General features: G+C 40.6%; 1 protein-coding gene and 1 long non-coding RNA gene across 9 annotated transcripts in view; one reads left to right on the top strand and one right to left on the bottom strand.

Annotated features, from left to right (window-relative positions):
• Positions 1-611: 611 nt before the first annotated feature.
• LOC102387871 overlaps positions 612-23,667 on the bottom strand; it is a 60,282-nt gene continuing 37,226 nt past the window's right edge. For 2 of the 4 annotated variants that reach the window (XR_324773.1, XR_324772.3), the window contains exon 4: positions 10,765-11,031. This is a non-coding gene — a long non-coding RNA (uncharacterized LOC102387871). Of the gene's footprint in view, positions 647-10,764; positions 11,032-16,368; positions 16,588-23,667 lie in introns of those variants that run through there. The other 2 variants (XR_001358669.1, XR_324774.3) reach the window with 2 other exon arrangements.
• The window catches only part of SLC1A3 (solute carrier family 1 member 3), a 102,200-nt gene continuing 97,054 nt past the window's right edge, over positions 18,522-23,667 (top strand). For all 5 annotated transcript variants that reach the window (XM_025213535.1, XM_025213537.1, XM_025213536.1 and 2 more), the window contains exon 1: positions 18,522-18,702. In XM_025213535.1, coding sequence (XP_025069320.1) covers positions 18,522-18,702 — 181 coding nt within the window. The remainder of the gene's footprint in view (positions 18,703-23,667) is intronic.

Below are 23,667 nucleotides of genomic sequence, written 5' to 3'. Positions count from 1 at the left end.
AAATGTGCGTGTTGAGAACCAAATAAACTTTGCTCGCCTTGAAAACACTTTTATTTACACAGCTGTTTGGCTGAATTAGAACAGAAGTAGTCTATAAAAAATAGAAGATTATAATAGAATTTCTCTTGCTTTTTGAAGACTGCTGTACATCCTGAGCTCTGAGCCTCTCAGTGGGAAGTAACACACAGGGACTTTGAATGTCCTCTTTATTGTACTCTGTTAAAGGTGCCAGTATGAAGTGAATAGTTTTGAGATCCTAGGACTGTGGGAGAGGTTATTATAATGTACTGATACCCTACTGTGGGGAGTGAATGTGTTCCTCTCTCCAGGGCTCTTATCTGAAGCACTCAGCTAGAAATGGAATAGAACTCTGAATTGTTCTAACACAGGCCTGGACCCTCCTCTGGGAAAACATTTTAGAAATAATAATGATTAAAAAAAAAAAGAAATCAAGAGGAAATTAAAAGACCTTTTTTTGAAAGGGTCTTCAAAAAAGCAAGGCTTTATTATCATAAGCTTTGCAGCCACAATCAAAGGGAAAAGTTTGAAGACTGGAACAATCAGCACGCTTGTGAAAAGTGCAGTAGTAGATACTATTTCTTACATCAAGTGTTGGCTCATTGGCAAATGGTTCAGTAAACAGCACCTGTGCAGCAATAAATAAATAAATAAATAAGATAGATAGATAGATAGCTAGATAGATAGACCGACTCTTCTCTAATTGGTTTTATGTCAAAGAAGAGTTTATATTCCTCTTTGGGCAAGTCCCTGTCTATCTATCTCTCTGTCTAGAAATCTAATTTATCTATCTATATAGAAATCTAATTTCCAGGAATTAGATTTTAACTCTGCCAATTAACAGATGTTTTTCTCCTTAAACTTCATCTGTAAACCCAGACAACTGCTCACTCATTCCACCATGGGAGCAGGCTGGCCTGTCCCACTGACTTGCACTTCTGCTGTATGAGTCTAAATGTGCTACTGGAAAAATCTGGCTGTACTCCAATGTTTTTACCAGATTATATTTCATCTCAGAAGTCATGCTTCAGTTTCTATGGGAGGCAATGGAAGTTGTAATGAATATAATGTGGGAGAATCTTAGGCTACTAGATACAGCTTTTGGAATCTATAGTTCCTCCTGGTTCTGCATCTACCGAAGTAACCAAACACACTTGTGTTCCCTAATATCATCCCACGTAGTCTCCTCAAACACCATTACTGCCTAAACAGCCAGAGAAAGGACCGCTGATTATGAATCCCACGTTATACAACAGCAGGGCTTCGTTCCTTTTCACTTAGTACACATGGGCTAGATACAGATATTCAAAAAGCCTGAGGTGGAATTGATCAAACCCCCAAGTTTCTGTAAGCAGAAGAGGTTAGATTGGTAGCAAACAGTAGACATGTTTGTCATTTGGAGAGGCACACAGGCTGCCTATACTGGCCGAGGCAACAGGTTGTGGGTGCTCCTGTACACCTCCCAGCAGGCCCTGCTGGCTCCCCGGGCTACTGGAAGCTGCTAAGTATAGCTGAGCACCTGGACCACCCCGATTGACTTCCTGGCTTGGGTGAGCATTACTCCTCCCCCCCCCGCTATCACCACGGACCCTTCCCCACACCCAGCTCTAGGCTTCCAGGAGAGCCCCAGACTGAGTCACCATGGTTCAATCCTCCCCTCCCCCTGGGCTTCCGGGTGCATCCTATTGCTGGCTTGTCTGTGTGCTGATTTGGCTCCGTGACAGCCTGGGGGCAGGGCCTGCTGGGCACTCAGCCGGAGTAGCCAAGAACAGCATGAGTGCAAGTGCATCTCCCTGGCAGACAGCGATCCAATGTGAATTGATAGGGGATCTGGTACAGAAGTTCAGTGTGCCAATCTAACCTTGACTGATTGAGTTTGAGCACAAAGCGAGGGAGGGACAGGTTACAACTAGATCTGGACAGGTTACAGGGGTGAGCGGATGAGAATAGGATGGGATTCAATACTGACAAGTGCAGGGCACAGCACCGAGAGAGAAAGAACCAGCAGCATACCTACAGGCTGGGGAACTCCCTTCTTGTCAGCACAGAGGCAGAAAGGGATCTTGGAGTTATTGATTATTATTGATTCCAAGATGAACATGGGCCGACAATGTCAGGATAGTCAATAACGCTAACCGGGATCTGGTGGCCGCCTATAAACTTACCAGGGAAGACCTGTGGGGAATAGTGCCCTGTTCCCCTGGACACTACCAGGAGTAACTAGGAATAACGGCCACAAGTTGATTGAGAGTAGGTTCAGGCTGGACATCAGGAGGCACTACTTCACAGTTAGGGCGGCTAGGATCTGGAACCAACTTCCAAGGGAAGTGGTGCTGGCTCCTACCCTGGGGGTCTTCAAAAGGAGGCTAGACAATCACCTAGCTGGGGTCATTTGACCCCAGCATCCTTTCCTGCCCAGGGCAGGGGGTCGGACTTGATGATCTGCTCAGGTCCCTTTCAACCCTACCAACTATGAAACTAGGTCTATGTTAGACCAAGTTCTACCATTTTTAAACCAGTCTATGTGAGCTGAACTTCTGTTCTGTTATAGGTGTATAACTGGTCTCAGTTTTCAGTCACTTATACCGATTCACATGTAATGTCTACCTGGTCATCGTGAGCACAAAGTATGACCCACTGAACCTTGCTGTATAATAGTGTGCTACACTAGAAGCAGACACGTGTAACTAGAAATAATTAAATCAACTAACTGAAGCACAATGGTTCATATCTATTTGGTGCTTATTTTGTAGTATATAGCAAGCATGTGAATACTAATGCCACTCAATATGCCTCTAAATAAATATCCATTAACATTATGCATGATTCTGGGTCCAATTCACCATTGACTTGCAGCTTGTATAGGTATTTATATCCATGCAAATGTGGGTAAAACACTACAAAATGAGACTAGTAGAGTATTACACTTGCTTTGTTCTCTTACAGATGACTATATGGGGCTCAGGGGAAAAGAAGAATCAAATACTGTTTACAGGAATCTGCAAAAGGATAGCACAAAGGCAGAGGAAAAATATGCTTCCAGAAACTGAGCTGTATTCTTTCATTCTATTTATAGAGGTAATAACAATTAAAGACAGAATATTATCCCTGAAATTACTTAAAGCATTTTAACTTTTCCGAACTATATTTTTCTACATGAATAAAATTCCTTTTCTTCCCCCAATTCTTACTGAAATTTTATGGAGAATTTTAATAGTTCATAATGGCATGACACCTCTGGGAGCCTGTTTAAAACTATTCAAATGCATCATGATAAACATTGGTCATTTTGATAATATCATGTTAATTAATCTCCCATTTCATTCTCCTACCCTGAATTATGACATCACTGGATAATTGATTTGGAATAGCAGTCTTCAGCGTATCAAATATTCTCCAACTTCATTGGAGTTAACATGACCTGAAAGTGCCCAACACCTTTCTGTCTCGGACGGCCAGGGCCGATTCGAGTTACGCTCGTACGTCAGGGCGGGCTGGTGAATGGAGAGGCAGACACAACTTATTGGTTGCAAAAAACTTTACTCACGCCGCTTGCAATCACGACGCAGGTGGTCCGGTCGTTGGAACAACCACACGAGTTGCTCTAGCTGGTGGGCCCCAAGCCAGTTAATGCGTCCGCAATTCGAAGCCGGCGGGGAAAGGGGTACGTCGGGGTTGCGCTCGGTGACGGGAAGAAAGATCGATAGGTGATCAGTCTATCGATCGGCAGCTGCAAGTCAGATAACTTCAGAGGCACTCTGCAGCGTGCTCAAAGCTCTTCGACTTGGACGGAAGTCGCGCGGAATTTTAAACGGCCAGCGAGCCAATTACTAGCCGCCACGTGTGAATAATTTAGCACTGGCCAATAGCGGGGCACAAATTTGCATCCGAATAGCGGGAACTCTTTGCACCGTGCATTTCTGTGCTGCAAAGAAGAAATGCATCCTGCAAAGGAAACTGCAAATTGGCGGGAACTCTCCTGCACGCAGGCTCTTAATTGCAGCAGAACACTCTGCCGTGCAAAGGAGCTCTCATGTCGCCAGGAAATTCCATAGTGCTGAGGCACAAAAAAATCACTGGGTTGTGACACTTTCATGAGATGCTGAATACCTCACAGGACCAGGGCCCAGTGACATTACACACCCATATAATGCTTTGACATAATTTGGTGATTATGGGATGAACAAGATAGTCAGTTAGTGGCACACAACACATTTCTGTAGCAGGCCTAGAGGCTAAATGAACCATGGTCAGGAAATCAAAACCCAAATTACAGCTGACTTTGGTCCCTATTCAAAACCACTGACTCACTGAAGACAATGTGGGTTCTGACTGAGTCAGGAGTGTGTTAGGGACCTGAGCTCCCATTGTCTTCATGGGAGTTTTGCCTAAATGTGGAGTGAGTCAGGAGTACTACTGAATGGGGTCCATTCACAAAGCAGCTAAGTAAGACTTCCAATACATCACTATTTAGAAGTTAACACTACTTGGCGAGACATAACTGGAAGAAATACAGGCATTTTTGGAGCCATTTCAAAAACTTGCATAAAGCAACAGTCTAAGTGTATTGTCACTTCTTCTCCCCTATACAGGCAGTCCTCAACTTAAGACGTTTCGAGTTAGAACAAACAGCACTTATGATGTTTATATATTGCCCTGTTTTGACTTTCTGATGTCAGTTTTGACTTCATGATGCTTAATCCGATGCAATGCCATGCCAGTGAACAAGTTTGCTGTTTCACTCATCTCCCTGGAGAACATCTGTCCAAACTTCCTTGGACACTTTCTTTAAGAAAGCAGACAAGACTCCAGAAAAACCTGCAGCCAAGACTCCTGAGAAGACTCCAGCCAAGAGCCCTTCAAAAAGTCCAACCAAGAGCCCTTCAAAAAGTCCAGCAAAGTCACCTCAAAGAAGTCCTCCCAAATCAATATGATTGCTATTTACAATATAAATACATTAATGTAGCTATATTACTCATCTATAATTGATTGAGTACAAAATTCTCGGTTATCTTTGGTAAAAATAGGGTATCGGGCCTTGGTTCAGAAACCAATCCCCCATTTATAACAGTGTTCCTATGGGAAAATCAGTTCCGAGTTACGACATTTCGACTTAAGATGCAGTTTTCAGGAACCAATTGTGTTGGAAGTCTGAGGGCTGCCTGTATTGGCCTTTAAATGTTTCATTTTTTCAAGGCATTTGGCTGTTCCCTCTAAGGTAATTTCAATTTAAGAAGTTAATTAAAATAATGACTCCTTTGCATCCAGTTGGTAGGCTGAATGGGATGTCCCCGTCACTAGGGACAGACCTGATATCCTTGCTTGTTTAGTGTAAGTGGGACTTGGTTGTACTTTTAGTATATCCTGTTGGGTTGCCTTAGGGGATTCCCATCCAGCTCCACATTCCATGACATGCTCTCATATATGCTTGTCCATTGATCTGTTAGTGGAAGGGAGTCACATCTATTGCTGGCCATAGCTAAGCAAAGCAAGCTGCAGTGGGAGAACAGTGGCAAGGGCTCAGTGCCCACAGCTCAGCATGAACAAGACCTTCAACCTTATGTTCCAGCCCTGCTGAAAGAGATTAAAAGAAAGGACAAAAGGAGACAGGGAAAGTTTAAAGAGGAGAGGACAGAGGAAGCCAGGAAAAGAAAAGGGGAAAGGGGCAAAATAATGGAGACTGGAGGGAGAATGGAAAAGATGAATGAATGAGGGGCAGGACGATAGAGGATACCAACAGCTAGAGTATAAAATACAGTATGACCTGGAATTAGAAGTTGAAGAACCAAATGGGAGTGAGGTCTTTAGGGAACAGATTTAAAAGACTCAGATTTTCTCCCACAGAAGTCCATGATTGATTTAATTGAAAATAAGGTCTGTCCCTAAGTAAGATGGAACCAGAAAAATAATGGAGGACAGAGGGGGAACAAGGGCAGGGAGATCATTGGACTGGACTTGGGGAGCAGTTCTGCAACAGAAGGACAGTAGAGAGTGCAAGATATATAGGTGGGAGAAGGACAAGATAAATGAAAGAATCAGCCCAAAGGAGGACCCGAAAGGGTGCAAGAGCAGATGAGACTAGGTGAATGACAGAATGGACAACAGTGGGAGTGAAAGACTGAGTAAAATCCAGACCTGCGGGAGTGAGAAATAATGGGTGAGCGGGCTTGTGAAGGTGAGACCGTGGCTTTTTGGATACAGGAATTGGCAGGCAAACTGAGAAGCACTGCTCCTGTGGAAATCTGGTCACTTTATACAGATAGGGGAAGAAGCAGCATCCAGCACCTCAGGCTTCACCACATTTTCAGGGCATCAGACAGACCCGCCATCCCTCCAATTTGTACTGAGGACCTTTCTGAAGGTTAAAAAAGTACTGCATGGCTTTATTTTTATTTTCAACTTAGTGAAAGATCAGAGCAAGCAATGTTATTCTTTTCAAATCACATGTGACTAAGCAGTTACTTATGAAAACCATTAGCCTTTGTTTTGGCCATACTTGAAAAGAAAAACACCCTTAATCTTCACCAAACATGACTATGCAAGTTTCTGATAGATTTAACTGGTAGCACAATTTAAGATGTGATGGGAACTGAGAACAGCAGATTAGGTCAACCTCCAGGCCTTAGTCCTTCAGGTGTTTGCTCTGTGCAAAATTGTATACATCTTCAGAGTAAATACAATTAGTGCTAAAGGTCACTGCAAGAGCATATGGGACCAATGTATGCATTCCACAGCAGAAATATCATTACCATTCTGCTGCCATTATTTAAACACTAATGGTAAAACAAAAGCAAATTCAATTTTAAAACTAATACATATGTGGGTGGGGCAGGATATAGTTAGGGTGTCAGGACCCCTGGGACTCAAACCAGGTCTTCTGAACTCAAGAGCAGAAGCCTGGGCTGCAGCACCACCCACAGGTATCTGAACATCAAACCTTGTTCCTTGGGACTGTTCTGCCTTGGCTTCAACCATTGACTCTTTTACCTGCTTCACCCCTGCCTTGGACTCCAGTACCTCACTCCTGATTACCCTGTACTCTGGATCTTTAGTGCCCAGTCTTGACCTTGTACCCATCTCAGTTCTTACCATGATATCTCAGACTCGAACTGACACCTACTACTATGGCCTTCAGCGTTGGCTTCTGGACTTCTTGTAACCTTGACCCTCAACTTCTGGCCCTCAGCTATTCAGGTCATACCTTTGATGTAGGGTTTTTTTTGTAAGCACAGAAAGGATTAGCCATGTTAGTCAGGAATCAGGCAGAAGGTAGTAGCACCCTTCACACTAACTGGTCAAGACAGGTGTGCGCCTTTGCAGGCAACAACCTACTTTGTCCAATGGTAGGAATGCACAGTCTAAATCTAATCCATTCTAGCATCTGATGAAGTAGGTCATTTACTTCGAAAGATCATGCCTCTCTAAACCAGTTAGTTTCTAAGATGTCATTCTGCCCTACTCTCTTCCTATTTTGGTCAAATTTCCTGGTATGCACCTGGCTACTGGTCGTATTTTTGTTTTCATGATTATAACATAAGTTTTGTACTAAATAAATAATATATAGTATAGCTGTCACATTTGCTGATATGATTCAAAATAAAAAAGATGCATCTAAACAAAAGTGAAATATATGATATCTAAAAACATGATCATTCTAAATACATTTTGCAAATCACCTCAGGCACGTTGATCTGATAAATGAAAGTAGGAATGCTCTGACTCGTACTTCTTGCAAGTGAAAGATCTGATCTTTGAGGGGGAGGAGGGAAACAAGCCCTTGTTCACTGGCCTAACTCCTTTATAGACCTAATTTTCATAGAGTCTAAAGAAAGTACCTTGACCATCCTTCAAAATGGAGAAAGTATAATGGATGTGAAGGGTCTCATCTAATACTCTTTTAAAGAAATGAAAAGGTTCCTTATAACTTCTATGAGCATTGGATAAGGCCCCAGCAGAGCACAGTATCTCAAAATGAAAAGCAGAGAGGCAAAATGTCTGCCTACCAAACACCCTGTACATCTGGATGCCAGGGATACTACAAGGCGGAGTGACATTTAGAGATTTTTCTTGCATTATACAAAACAGAAACCAATCAGCAAACCTTAATGATTTGAAATCATCTTGGCTGATATAGACTGATTATACACACAGACAGGCGCACAAAAGGCTTTTTGCCATTCAGTTTTCTAAACCTGAAGCTGGTTTCTCATGCTAAAAATTTGCATGTTTTCTCAGAGCCTGCTTCTCTCTCACAATAAACAATGTATAACTCTCCTGCCAAAAAAGTCCAAATGCTAAACAGTTGCTATAACAGTCATTATTATAACAACTACTTTGAGGGGCGTGCTTTTAAATTGTAATTATTTTTACTAAAGATTTTTACGTGTCTCAATTCCTGCAATTACAATTCTATAAGAGTAAACAAATATTTTAAAAGTCACATTGCCATAATGTTCCAAATAAATGAGTTTCTTTAATTAAGCTTTATTTAAATGGTTGATTCTCTCTACATTTATGCTTTATTTGATATTGCAAAAAGCAACCAGAATTCATAACACTTTTAATTTATATATTGTCATTTCATTATAGGTACAACTGTAGGCAAAAGCTGATTTATAGAGCAGTACTTCTGTGGTTTAGGATCATAGAGAGATGGTACTCAAATCCACATTTTAGAAATAAGTAGTACCACTTTTCACATTCTTCCCAGCCATCGGAACAGTCTGTCCTGCTTTGGTAGAGGATGCTGAGGCAACATTAGACGGATCAAATCATACTCTGTGCTACCTCCACAAATTCACACCTCTTTAATCTATGGGGTGGGAGAATGAGCTGTGGGACTAGAAAACACACCTGTCCCCTTCCACCCTGTAAGGCACTGGTTTTCAAACTGTGTTTGCAGAACCTTGGAGTTGTGTAATATGTCACCAGGGGTTTTGCAAAGACACTGGGGGCAATGGTGGAGCAAGCTAGGAAGCAGCATGCCACCATTTAAGTACAAGGTGGCACGGGGCAGACAGCTGCTGTGACTACAGGTTTGGCTCCACTCCTGATCTGGGGTCAGATCCACAGGGTCAGATCCACAGCTGCTGTCTACCATCACACCACCTCTGCCCCTCCCCTCCCTCTCATCTCTCACACACCCCCACAGCCTCTACCCCCACCTACCCCTCACTCTGCCACTTACCCTCCAGTTCTGGCAGGCTCTGGCCCCTCTCCACCCATGGAGCATGTGTTGTTTTAGCCCCATTCCAGTAACTACTGATGTGGCAGCAGTAGCTCCAGACAAGCCCCCAAACCTGGGCCAGAGCTACTGACAATGCCACCACTGCTACCAGGCCAGGCTAGGGCCAGAGAAAACACATGCTCTATTCCCCAGGCTGGAGTGGGGCTGGAAGGTAATGGTGGCAGGGGTCAGAGGCTGCAGGGGGATTCAGTGATGGGGGCAGGTGCCAGGAGGTACAGGCATGGGCGGGGGGCAAGCACCAGAGAGGACACGGGAGTAGGACAGGTGCTGGAGGGAGAAAGGCATCAAGGGGAGACAAGTAGGGGGGAACAAGCAGGAGGAGTTAAGGTGCAGGGGTTCAAGGGGTAGGGACCAAGCTGCCTGCCCCTCAGTGCCTGACAACCACCCTTCCCCCTACTAGCTGACCTCTACAATTCCCCCCTTATTTATAGAATCTAATTATTGGGGTGTCATCTTAAATTCAGATTTGCCTTGGACTGGGGTAAATACGGCAGTACAAACTATGAGACAAATCATGGTTTTCCCAAGCAGATGCTCAAGGATGACAGAAAGTGAATAATAAGCATATTCCTTCCTGTGCTGTAGGCACTGAGGCCTGCCATGATGTAACTGGGGAGCATGCACACAAAATACAGCTAGTGCCAACAACAGCATGTGTCCTCATGAAAGGGACAGCGGGGGCAATGCTGTAGTTCTCTCTCTCTACCATCTACACCAGCAGTGATCCTAAAATGTGCAAACTCCCATTGCAAGGTACATTCCTCAGCTAATACATTTCCTGAGGATTTGCAGCTATTACATTTCCTGGGGATTAGAGATCAAGCTGCAAAAGAAGGATCCAAAAAGGGAGGGCAAAGCAGGATTCCAGATGCAGGGTAGCCCCATAATCCAGCCCCAAGCCTGCACCGGCTATTCCATGTGTTCTCTGTGTTGGCACCCACTTAAGAGGCAGCAAGCTGTCAAAGATCCCTCATTGAAGCCACACTGCAATATAAGGAAACTTGGAACCAGAAACATCATTGAAGAAATTTCTAGTAGGACACTAATACTCACTTGTGGTCATGTTCTGGAGGCCCCTGCTTGTTGTATGGGGAGGATCTTGAAGTAATGCTCAGGAGCGAAAGCCACAGATCACATTCTCTACTTGTGTAACTTCTCCAGGTTACCTGCCCCCAAATCCCAGGAGGGAAAGGATCTGGCTCCATATGCTTAAAGGAAACAAGGTTGCTATTCAACTATAATCAGGCATTACAGTCTATGTTTGGGTCCACCCATTCTATAACACTGAACAGAGATAGCCAAGGTTAAGGTTTCTCCACTGGGAACTTTCATGGTACAGGGAAGAACGTTTCATTTTGAGTATGCAGCCTTCACGTTAGCACTTTTGGCAAAAAATCAAAATTTACATTCATGGCAAAAAACTTTTCAATATTGTTTAATTAAGAGTTAAAAGGTATTAGAGAACAGAAATAAAAAATATTAAGGGAATTTATTGGCTGGCTAGAGTCACCAGGAACAGCGCAATAATGGTAATAAGCACTGCAATCAGCCCCTAAGTACCAATTTAGATACAAAGCACTGAAAATGAGTCCCACAGATCAGACTGGGCATGTTAGCAACTGTTTTACCTAAGGTTATGGTCCCAGAATACCACTGTGTTGGTGGATCGGTAGGATTGTATAATTGTCTCTTATTCCCCATCATCAATAGAATGGTCCCTCTGTACTGTCATTCCCAACTTCACTCACGTAGATCACATTGGTTTGCTGCCGATGACAGGAGAAAGAGATGCTGAAGTTACTAAAAGGAAGTTTCATGCTGAAGATATCTGCACCATGGAGATCTTTTGCCAAGCTGATGCAAAAAAGAGGTTCTCTCTCCTCTTTCCCAGCACCTACATATTCTTAAATTGCAAAGTTATTCAGTGTAGTGACTGTTTAAGGTATGTGCAGACGTTACACTTAAAATGACCTAACTCAGGTCAGGTCGATCTATATTCTAATATGTTTGGGGAGGTTAGATTGGGGAAAAAACGGCCAGCCTAATTTAACTAACTTCACCTGAGAAGGTTCACCAAGTTAGATTGGGGATGCGCTAGCCTGATCTACCAAATGTCTATACATGTTCAGAGTGTAGCCCCAAGGCTGGAAAAGCTCAGCCACTCACCCCAGTGCCAGGGCTGTGCTTTTCCTACCACGTTACTCTCACCAGGCTGTTTTTAGCCCCCTGAACTCCCTCCCCTATGAACCCACCATTCCCCAGCAAACCCCCCAGTCCTTCCCAATCCAGACAACCCCCTCTGTGGGCCCACTAGCCCCCTGCTCCCCCAATCCAGTCCACCCCTCCCTCCATCTTAATTTACGTAGATCATGTTCCCAGTGCAGCTCCCAGCAATGGTGAATCTCTGGATAAGCAAGCCCCAATCTATGATCATGCAGCTTAAAGCCAGATGACCATCGAATGGGTTCTGGGGATGTCTGCACGTACCCTTAATGTATGCTGCCTCCCCAACCCCATCCTCCTGCAGGGTTGATGCTAGAATCCTCCATTGGGAGAAAAATTTCCTGTTGTTCTTGCCAAGAAAATTGTTCAGATTATAACTGAACTATATCCCCGTTGCCATGTTTTGCACTGACTCTCAGAACACATCAGAGCACCATAGAGAACATGATGCACTATCCTAAAAGATACTGCCACTCCAACTTCTCTGGCTGTAAATGTTGATTTGCACTGAAGGGAAAATGGAGGCTTCCAACCAAACACACACATTTTGTGAAAGGGAACCTTGTTTGCTAACACAGTTCTGCATTGGTGTTTGTAAACACCCATGAAAATATTACCTAAATAATAGAATTTCAGTTATTCATAACTGTGTTGTAGAAAAGGATTTCAGATTAATATATATGGTTAAGTAATAAATAAAGGATTGGGTTTGAACCTCATCCTGCATAGGACAGCAAGCACTCTTGTTTCTGGTATGGCAGATTACATAGAAAAAATGTGTACCCAATCCATACCACAGGAAGAATGCAAGTCAGTGCAGGAACTTTAAAATAACATGACATATCATGGTCATCATAAAACGGTCACCATTAGCTGATTTTTCAGATGGCCCCTGCTATTTGAATAGAAGACATTGGGTATGCCTGCAAGGTGAAAACTGGTAAGCACAAACTTTTTAAAAAATTTTGTCTGGTAAATTAAATTAAAGCAATCCCAAGGCAAAATCAAATAGGCAGGTGTCCATAACATAACTAACCATGGAATCAGGTATGTTCAATTATAAGATATCAGATAGTCTACATAAATTCAGTAGTTTTCAGAGCATGTAATTTTATCTTGTCAGGTGATGCCTTATGTTTTCAAATACAATCAAACAGTACCTCTTACCCATGAAGGAAATTCCAGAATACCCCTACAGAAAACTTAGCTATTTGGGGCTCCTAGACATGTGCAGGGAGTTTGCTCTGATGCACTGGAAATCCAACACATCATAATCAAGTCTGCTGGAGCACGTAAATTAACAGACTCCGACAGATTATAGCATCACATGTATCAGCAACCCCACGCTGAAAAATGGCAGTGAAGTGCTCATTGGATAAGCTTTAGTTCAAAGCGCCCCACCGCCATTCTTCAGTGCAGAGACACTGATACACATGATACTCAGGTGCTTTTAAATTAGCGCGCCTCTCGGAGCACATGTAAAAATGCCCTTTATTTTTGGTATGAATTGAAATTTGATTCCCTCTTTCATACTTTCAACACTAGAGCATTTGTTTAAGTGGAAGAAAACCCCAAGTATTAAAGTATTAGATAGGCTTTGTTAACATATTCTCCAATGTTTATAGAGCACATAAAGGAAAGAGCCATATTTGGGTCCTGCTGGCTTCAATATGAATTTTGACATTAATAATAACAAAATCTGGATTTGATAGTTAATGATTAGTATAGCACAGTCTCCACATAAGTTCAGCCAAAATACAGGTATATTAAATTCCACTATAATAAACAGAAGATGACTGAACAGCTTTCAATAGAAAAACCCACAATATTTCATCTACCCACAAACTCTCCCATGTTAACATACCCAGACTGAGACATAAAGCTTCCAAAACAATCTAAAACAGAATAAGCAACGTGGCTCCATGGATAAGGGTTAGGCATAAGTTCAGGAGGCCTTACTATGTGCCCTATCTCTGCCACTTTGTCATAATGAACTAGTCATAACATTTATGAATCTCAACTTTCCCATCAGGACAGCAAGTTCATGTTACTTATCCATATGATTAAGGTGCTCTGAGGCCTCAGGATGATTAGTAAGAATATTATCTAATAGATCAGAAACTATATATAAGAACCAATTCTAATGCAATTTCTATTCTGGTTTTTTTGTTTGTTTTTGTTATAAGATAATTAGAATAAAAACTTTTAAGATTCATTCTGCACAAGTGCCTAGTGCTAATCTGCTTAATGAGAAGAATGCACTCACTTCAAATAGTTTAACAGTATATTTCAACAGGAATCAACATACTCATCTGTGTTACATTTTCTGTTATTATTCAAGAAATGAAGCTGCTAATACTGAAGTTTGTTATTTGTTGCTCTTATGTTTTCTAGAGCTGACCTGAGTGGGTTGCTGTTTGATATGTCTCTTGAGAGATAACAACAATACTCTATGGTTAACATGGCACCTTTCAACCAAGGATCTACCTCAAACTGTTGGCAAAAGCCCTCACATACTTTGGTGATGGGCCCTAATGAGACCTAAGACGGTGCTTTTTCAAAAGCACTATTTCCATTCCACTCCAAGGGAAACTGAGGCACACAGAAATTCATGTTATTTTGCTAGTGCCAAATAATGACTCAGTGGCATATATTACAACTCTCCTGATTCACATTCCCTTATTCTCACCACAAGACAAACTGGCTCTTCTTTCTTATATTCCTTCTGTTGACTAACTTCAGTCAAACATTGTCCTGTTTTAAGTAACTATTCCCAGAAACAAGGAAACCACTAGAATTACTGGAATTTATTGACCAAGGCACAACTGCTTAACAGATAAGATTTAAAAACTAATTCTAGTACCAGTTTTGTTGTATGTATAGTGAAAACTTAATGAGTACATTGAAGTGAATATCACTTTGTGTGCTTCACTGTGGCTCACACACTATCTCCAGTTATTTAAAACAATTCACCCCCTTTTTCTTTATACTGTACTGTGTCATTTCACACAGCAATAACAGATTGTATTTAAATTGGGGTGTCAGAGTAAAACATAGTAGGAACATATATAGGCAGAAAGAGAAAATGAGAGAGCATATTCAATCAATCACAGGATACTCAAAGATTACTCAGTGGTATGTTGCTGTAAGCAGAAACAATAATGACTTATATAATATGTTTTACCAAGATAACACGCAACAAGAACTAAAAAAAAAAAAAAAAAAAAAAAAAAAAAAAAGATCATGGGCTGAATTTAAAATGCTAAACTGTGAGACCACCTTTTGTTCACTTTCTCATTAAGTCTCAATGGTCAATTAATTTTCTTTCATGGGAGAACATTACACACTCCTAAAACTCACTGGAAATGAAATGACAACATCCAAATCACCTGCTTTGGCGCCTGATCTTGTCCCATTGAAATCAGTGGGAGCTTTAGAGTTCATTTCAGTAAGTACAGGTTCAAGTCCCTGTTTGGGAAGTTCCACAGATGGCTTGCCGGCCTCCAAACGGAAACTCAAACAAAAGCAGATCACTAAGGCCAGGTCAGTTATAAGGTCAAATTCCTATTTCAGGCTGAATGATGAAAGTATTTAAAATGGCAGTATGAAAAACACCTTCAAGTTGATGGATGGGCTATATAGGAACTCTGATCAGGAGATAAAGCCCAACAAGTTGGGTCAAAGAAAAATCACTATTCAACATGCAACATCGCAAATTATCCACTCTCTCTTGCTCTTTTTATTAAAATGGATAATAAATAAGGTCATTTTAATTCACTAAACCTATATTTATAATCTACTTCATTCTGTTTAAAATGAGTTCAGTTTTCATGTTGGTTTTCTTTACTTGTATGTTATCTAAGTGCCAGATTCTTTAGGCCATACTCAGAATTTGAACCTAAATTAATTAAAAGCATTTTTGTTCTTGAAGAGTAAACAGTAATTTCCCATTTACTCGTTAAAAGAGGGAAAAAGATAGAAATCTTTTGAGAAACTCCTCAGTTCAGATCTATAATGTGAGCTGAAATCAGGCACATTAACAAGGTGAACATAGAAATGCTCCCTACAGAAGAAAGCAAAACCATTAGTGTGGTTTTTGGGATGCAATTTTAATCCCACAAATTCCATTTTTCTAACATTCTTTTATCTTTGCATGATGTCTAGTTTGGAAGAAGATTAGAACCTATTTTATAACTTTTTTAGAAAAAGCATATTAATCAATGTTCAATCCTTTGATATAATAGTAGAATTAATCAGTGTGGCATGTAATAATATTCTTAGCACATATTGCAACTGTTTTCATCCTGAGGTCTTAATACAAATTCACAGCTCAGGAATCATCCAAAAGCTTCCAGTACATAGAAAACTTGGCGTGATCACACAGCATCTTACAAAGACCAAACCAGCATGTAAAATAAAAATCTTCTCCTAAACAGTAGAATATTCATTTTTTTCTTCTTTTCTTATGAGATCAACCCCTCTCTCCCCCTCAAAGAAAATATCCTTCCAATTGTGAAAACTAGACAGGAAAAGAACAGAAAAGAAAAGAACAGAAAGAAAAGAACAAAACAGAAAAGTGCCAAAAGCCACAGGTTTCTTGGGGAAATCTGGGTATTTAGTATATTTCCTTTTATAATTTACACACTACACTGAAAGTAATCTAAGCTGGATGGGACTTCCTCTGAACTACAAGCCTCATCTTGCTTTTCAAATATTTACGTGGAAATTACAAAGAATAATATCTGATCCTATTTTTCTGCCAGTTGCTCTTGAGAGATATGAGGGTAGTTCCCCACCCCACAAAAAAGTCATTTCCTTAAATAACTATCATTAAAGATTAGAAAACACTTCACAGCTCCAAACCACAATGTTTGCTTTTTTTTCTTTTCAGAGCAGAATAGCCTCGTATTTCATCATTTAAAAAAATATTGGAATAATGTTATATAATTATGCTTAGGTTTTACAGACTCCATTTGAAATGTCTAATCAAGACGGCTTCCAGCTTTCTGGGTTGTGTATGTGTGTGTCATTCTTCAGTTCTTCCTGGGTCCTGATTTTGCATTTCTAATGAAGCTGAACTGACAAAGCGTGAAAGTGGTCTAAAGGGAAAAACAAAGAAAACGACCCTGTTTTTACTGTGCCAAAACTAATCAATATTCCAGAAGCTCAGCTTTTTTCCCCTCTTCTTTTGGGTTTTCAATTTTTTTTCCAGAGTTGGGCTAATAGTCCCCTCCCCTTTTCTTAAGTTACAGAAATAGTAAGTTGCTGTACTGAGAACACATGCATATCGTTATCCTTCTCTGTCTCTTGCTCACTGAATTTCGCAACTCTACTTCACCTTACTGGGAAATTTACTTTGCTGGTTCTTGCACCCGAGGAGTCTGGCAGAATTTGAAAAGGTGAGCTTGGTGTTTGTTTTATTGTTTCAGCAGTTTTTGCTTTTCACCCTCGTCATCTGCAAAATACTTTTCTAGATCAGTTGCTCTGTAATGATTACTTGGCTATACTTAAGGCTTTTTCATGATGTTAATCTTAATTAGAAACACCACATTGGGATGAGGTTGCTTTAATGGTCTAGGAGAGAAAAAGGGGACTGGATGAATCTGTAAGCTTGCTATAAAATACTGCAAACTGATTGTTCTGAAGAAAAATCTCTCAGACACACATACTTCAAAGCTTAGTAATGCTGTATGTAATAGTTGAAACCTTAAACTCAACCTAACAACTATTTTTTTTTTTATTCTTCAACAAGTTATGTAAAGAACAAGTAAATATTATAAGCGCTTTCACTTTTAAAAGTATAGGTGTATATATTTATGTATATATAAAATCTAAAGGGGTGTGGAAAGATAGAGAAGGGCAATGGTAGAGAGATGTGTGAAAGCAACATGTGTAGATGTGAGCAACATTGTTAAGAAACAAATTACTATGTTCTAAAATTCCAAAAGAATAACACATGAACAAATGCACCTAACTTTTACAGGAATTCCAAAAGCAATTACATGATATCCCCTTAAAAACTCCTTTTGTAAAACTTGGACTTTCTAAATGCCTTCTGAAAAAGTAGTTAGGCAATAGATTTATGGAGGGCAAGATGTAAACTATATATCTAGAAATGGATTTCAGCTGTTACAGCTAGCTACATCCATTCATAAATTTGCATTCCAGCAATGAAACATTGCAGTGCACTGCTGGAATAGTTATGTTAATCATAGTACAGCATCACTATGCAAAACAGTTTTTTTTTAATTCAGATTTTTGTTTACACAGCAAATTTATGTCCAGAAATCCAGAAATTATTTTGCTTGATATCTTCTGGTGTTTTATTGATGTGATCAGAAATACAGTACACACTTCAAAGATGAATGACACTAGTATACAACTGTCAAATTAATAAGTAAAGGGATAAATAACTCACTCCTACTGTTTTTTCACCCTATGACAGGAAGAAAATCAGTGTGGAGCAATTCATTAAATCATTTAGAAATATAGAACAATTCAAATGTTCTGATTTAAACAAAAAAAAATTATTAAAAGTATAATTTGAAGTACTTACTAAACTGTGCTCACTAACTCCATGAACTGGAATACTGGCTGAAAGCTATTCTACTCTGACTTAAACTAGCTTAACATTTTTGCAGCTCTCTTTACAGCACAGAAATTGCTTCTGATTTTCATCAGTGTAAATGACAAGTGAATTGAGCCCATTCATTACAGACACAGAAATGCAAATCTGAACAAATCTGTAGAACCCTTCTTACAAATCAGTCTTCTTACAAATATGCAGTTATTCACTATCTATTGCAATCAACTGATTACATATTCTAAATAACCTGAATCTGATTGATATGTAACAAGGATTTGTTTGGGTGTATTGATATATTTGATTGTCCCTCTGAAGTTTAATACTTTGGTATTTCTTGTTTTGCAGCTTTCTCCAGTACCACCCAAGCAAAAGAATCTGAGCCTTTCTGGGGACCTTTTAGCGAAAGTAAAATATAAAAGAAAAAAGAAATCACTTTTTGAGAGCTAGATGACTAAAAGTAACGGAGAAGATCCACGATCTGGAAGTAGGATGGAGCGTTTTCAGCAAGGAGTCCGGAAACGTACATTAATGGCAAAAAAGAAAGTGCAGAGCATAACAAAGGATGATGTTAAAAGCTACTTACTAAGGAATGCCTTTGTGCTCCTAACCATCATTGCTGTCATTGTTGGTGAGTAATTTGATCAATAGAGATATTCTGTTTCTCCATTGCATCTGACAGTGTCACTGGGCCTGGGTAATTAGCATTTTTAATGAGATTCCAAATTTCTGTCTCCTGATAAGAGTTTGCTGGCTTGGAGGGTTTTAGGCTGTAAGTGTCACAGGTTAAAGTTTGGGGGAAATGAGCATCATTCTGGTAAAGGAAATTAATTTGGCTATCTTTTGGATTCCTCTACTGAAGAACCAACACAGCTATAACTGTATCAAAGGGTCTGAACAATTAAATCTAGTTCCTACATAAACCTGTTGCAATGCAACTCTTACTTATCTAGCATGTTGAAATAACAGAAAGATGTCCTTAGGCTTAATTACAAAGTTATTTGCTTCTGAGATAAGCCAAATAAGCCTGAATCTTTTGCAGCGTTTATTGCTAAACACACCTTAATACAGTCATGCTTTCTCTGAAGCGCTCCCTCTTCTATGTGCGCTCTAAATGTGGGAGTCCAGGGGAGTTCTACCTGATGAAGGGCTGCAGGATATTGCCTTACTTAGTACTGTTCGTAGAGCATGAGAAGAAAATCAGAACCTTAAACAGGAGGGGAGTGGAACTAGTTCATTGCTGGACTTAGAAAGATCCAAAATGTTCCTTCAAAATATCCTACAGCTACATTTTGGAAATTTACATTGGACTGTTTTTATTGGAAAGATTTTTTATGTAAAGAAAAGAAACCACCACTAAAATGTGCTTTAGGCAGAATAGTAGATTGTTATCCATAATTGTCATGGTTCTAGCTTTGCTATCTCAATAATAACACTTGTATTGAATGAATTTATTCCACTGATTGAGGAGTGAGTAGGTTGTGTTGGCAGTTATTACATTATCCTTTTTTGTGATGAGATTAATTCCAAACATGAGACTGTTAACGTGCTCATCCAAATTTTAAGCCAAATTTTATAGTTATATATTAGAGGCCCAATCCTGCTCAGCTGAGCACTGCCATGACCGCCACACACAGAAGTGATGCCATCTTGTATATACTTAGGTGTTTTGCTTCCTAAGCCCCCCTTGGAATTGGACATTCTGACTGGTTTTAATGTCTGTCATTTCTATAGCACTAGTTGTAAGAATGCCCATTTTAATGCAATAGGAGATATGTGATAATGTGCATATGGGTAACATATGTCATTGTCATGATAGACATATCATTTTTTTGGAAATGATATTTTGATTCCTAACTGACCACTTGCTCAGGTTAACAAAATTAACATTAGGAATCTATCTGGTTGCCCATTAACAGGCAATGCAGGTTTTGAAGTTAAAGATATGAATGATTTCAAAAGCAATTCAGTTGGAATCTGTTTGCATCATGGAATAGGGTTCAGACATTAGCAATTTGTCTGCTGTTGGTCTGGCAATGTGGCAGCTCCATTGGGACTAACATTAACAATGGTAGGAATACAAAAGTAGACACAACAGGTGTTTTTGCAGCTGAGTCATCTCTGCCGTTCTGTACAGCTCTTATTGTAGGAAATATCTGCCCTGATCTATACTAGTGCCTCCACCCCAGCTCATAATTGGGGGGCACCTGCAGTATTAAAACAAGAGCTGGAGAACTGCTGAAAATGCCCAGCATTGCAAAGGCCAGCATGCCAAATTCTGCCCATATACACAATAATATACTGATGTAAATCCAGAAACTTCAAGACAGTTACAGAATTTGCCCATGATCCATAAGCGTTCTGTAAGTTCATGGTATATACCCGAGTAAAATTTGGGTGTACATACAACTCCTGAGAAAAGAACGATTTTACTCTTTGTCAGTTAAAAATGGGTACAGCTCTTTTACTGATTTGCTGTTGTAGAAATATTCATTAGTACAGAAACAGGTGGCTTAAGAGTTTGGAGTCCTCTAAGCTGTCAAACCAAGTTGGCAGTGACTAACCATCCACGAGCTAGTGGTGGTGTACGGTGGGCTTGGTGCTGCTCCTAATGGACAATTGTCCACATCATAAAACTAATAACTTTCATTAGCCGGTATCCCTGTTGGTTGTCTCAACAGACAAACCAAAGTTTAAATAGACCTGGAAACTGAGTTGCTCTTTTTCCTTGATACCATAATCTTGGGTAAAGGTTGCAGAGTGTATTTGAGGAGCCTTACACTGCTGCTGTCCTAGCTCTAACAAGTAGATGAACAGAAAAACTAGTTGCCAAGACCATTAGTCCAGCAGTGTTCACAAAAGGACTACGTGAAAGTTAAATGAAATATTAAAAAAGATTAAGGATACCGTTATACCACCTTTTCCTACTGGGCTTTTTTCTCTCAAGGGATCAGCTGGGAAAACCTGTTCTCACTTTGTTAAGCAGGGCTGATAGTGTTAGAGGTTAAATGGGTAGAATCATAAATCTCAGGACTCCCATCTCAGGATCGAAGTTTTAAGTTGGGGTCTGAATTCATCCAGTGATTTGTGTGTCTACACAAATGTGTATTTGTTCTTTATTTGTTCATATTGCAACAGGTAGATTTCATAGACTTCTAGGGCTGGAAGGGACCTATTAGATCATCGAGTCCAACCCCTGCTCAGTGCAGGAGAGAGCGTTGGGGTCAAGTAACCCCAGCCAGGTCTTTGTCTAAACTCCTTTTGAACACCTCTAAGGTAGGAGAAAGCACCACCTCTCTTGGAAGCCCATTCCATATTTTGGCAACCTACATCATAAACAATTTCTTCCTCATGTCCAATTTAAATCTACTCTCCTTCAGTTTATGGCCGTTGTTTCTAGTAACCCCAAGGGGCGCCCTGGTAAACAGAGTATCCCCTACTCCCTGCTGACCGCCCCCAATGAGTTTCTAGATAGCCACACGATCACCTCGCAGCCTTGTCTTGTGGAGGCTGAAGAGATTCAGATCCCTCAGTCTTTCTTCATAGGGTCTTACCTGCAGGCCCTCAACCAAATGAGTAGCCCTCCTCCAAACCCTTTCCAGGTTATCCACATCCCTCTTGAAGTGTGGTGCCCAAAACTGGACATAGTACTCCAGCTGCAGCCTCACCAGTGCCACATAGAGGGGAAGTATCACCTCCCTAGACCTGCTCGTGATGCACCTACTAATGCATGAAGGAGTGTGGTTAGCCTTACTTATTACCTCATTGTTGCATTATATATTTATATTTGTTTTGTGAACAGTACCTGATACTGTCTGACATTTCTTCTGTAAAGTAAGTGCACCGGGAAATAGCATCATGACCCTTATAAGATAAGGGGAAACGTAACTACTGGCTCTGATTTCTGCTGCTATTCTGATAAAAGCTGAAGAAAAACAACAGAACTGATGAAAAAGGGTGGATATATACATCTTAGAGCAAAAAAAAAACCAGACAAAAACCATGAGAAAGGGCAATGTGCAGTGCCAAGTAGCCTTGAAGAGATGACAGACACAATTGCTTTCCATGCAGATAAAAAGTTTTTAGTAATTAAAGTAAATACAATTTAACTATGAACATATCAGAAGTTTCTCAATATCCAAAAGCTGAAAGATGTGTGTGTAATATATTTGATTTTGGCCTCCTTCCTAAAACCCCCAAGAAAGGATTGTCCTTGTGGCTTCAACTACCTCACGTGTCCTGTCTCCTATAGATCATTATCATTTTCAAACACACACACACTTAAATCTGACCTGCTGCCAACCTTGAGAAATGCAATGTGGAAGAGAGTAAGCGATGCCAATGTTGAAAATTCCTCTAGTACTTTTTTTTTTTTTAAATCTGCCAAATGAGTCATCTAGAAACTTTGCATGAGGGGTGTTTCTTTTAGTGGATCCTGGCAAGAGCTGGTGTACAGGTCCACTTTGGAAAGGCATATTTGGGAAGCTGTTCACTGGTGAGATGACAATGCCAAAATGACCAATAGGTCAATTTAGGGTGGGCCAGAGGTCCTGATGGGTCTTGGAAAGTTTAGAGAAGGTCTTGCAAACTTGGGAATGTTCACCAAAAACTCTGACAGGTTTTTGTCAAAGGAGGCTCAGTGGCTCCTTTACACTTTCAAACTGCTTAGCCTCACACCCTGTCCTAAAATGCCTTCTTTTGTCTCCTTCTGTAGTCTCTCCTAGTTCCCTTCTGCCCACTTCCCAGCTTCCATGGGAGTCCAGATTTTTTCCAACAGAGTTCTTCAGCGGAGGTTGGCAGCCACACAGAGGAAAATATCAAGTCACACAGAGTTAATGAGCAGATCTCTTATGAAGCTGGTCACAGGGACAGGGAAGCACTATTAAAAATGAAGCTACCCAGTGATGCTGAGGAGCAGATAAAAGAAGCAGTAATTCCTACTCATTTTGTGACATGATCATGTCCCTAATGAACTTGGGGGAGGCATAAAATCCGCTTCACAGTGTCTACCTTTACCAAGAAAAGGAACCAGTACTGCTTTGTCACTGTTAATCAAAATCTAGCAGCCAGAAGCAAAAGATACACATAGGATCAGATTCCTTCGCCTTGTCTCAGGAAAGCCCCCATACAAGTCCTGAGGAGTAGAATACACAGCTGGGGTGTGCCCTGGCCTGCCATCCCCTTGTGTGCTGAAATGACCCTTCTAGACATAATTTGCCTCATGAGAGATGCCTATGACTCCATTATATACTTTGTAAATGAACGTGGCCAGCATGCCTAGACTAGGCTTCATAAAATCTACATGGACCAAGACAAAGAGGCATAATCATGGAGAAATTACACCTGAGTATGCTCTTGGAAGAACAAGTATCAGCACATCACAGAGGGAAATATGGGGCCATCTGGGAACAAGCAAATATTTCAGGGATGAAGGTGGTCTAAGGAGAACCAAATTCTACTCAGAATTCAGAAGCGATGTGGGAGCATCCACACCCGCAGCTCACAAGTCCTCATTGACTCCTCTCACTGTGTACTTCCAAACCTCCCACTAATACCTCCCAGGCAAAACCCTTATTTGGAAGTAAAAGTGTAAATA

This window comes from Alligator sinensis, unplaced genomic scaffold (genome assembly GCF_000455745.1).
Source record: "Alligator sinensis unplaced genomic scaffold, ASM45574v1 scaffold175_1, whole genome shotgun sequence".
NCBI lineage: Eukaryota > Metazoa > Chordata > Crocodylia > Alligatoridae > Alligator > Alligator sinensis.
This window is presented reverse-complemented; position numbering and strand designations above follow the sequence as displayed.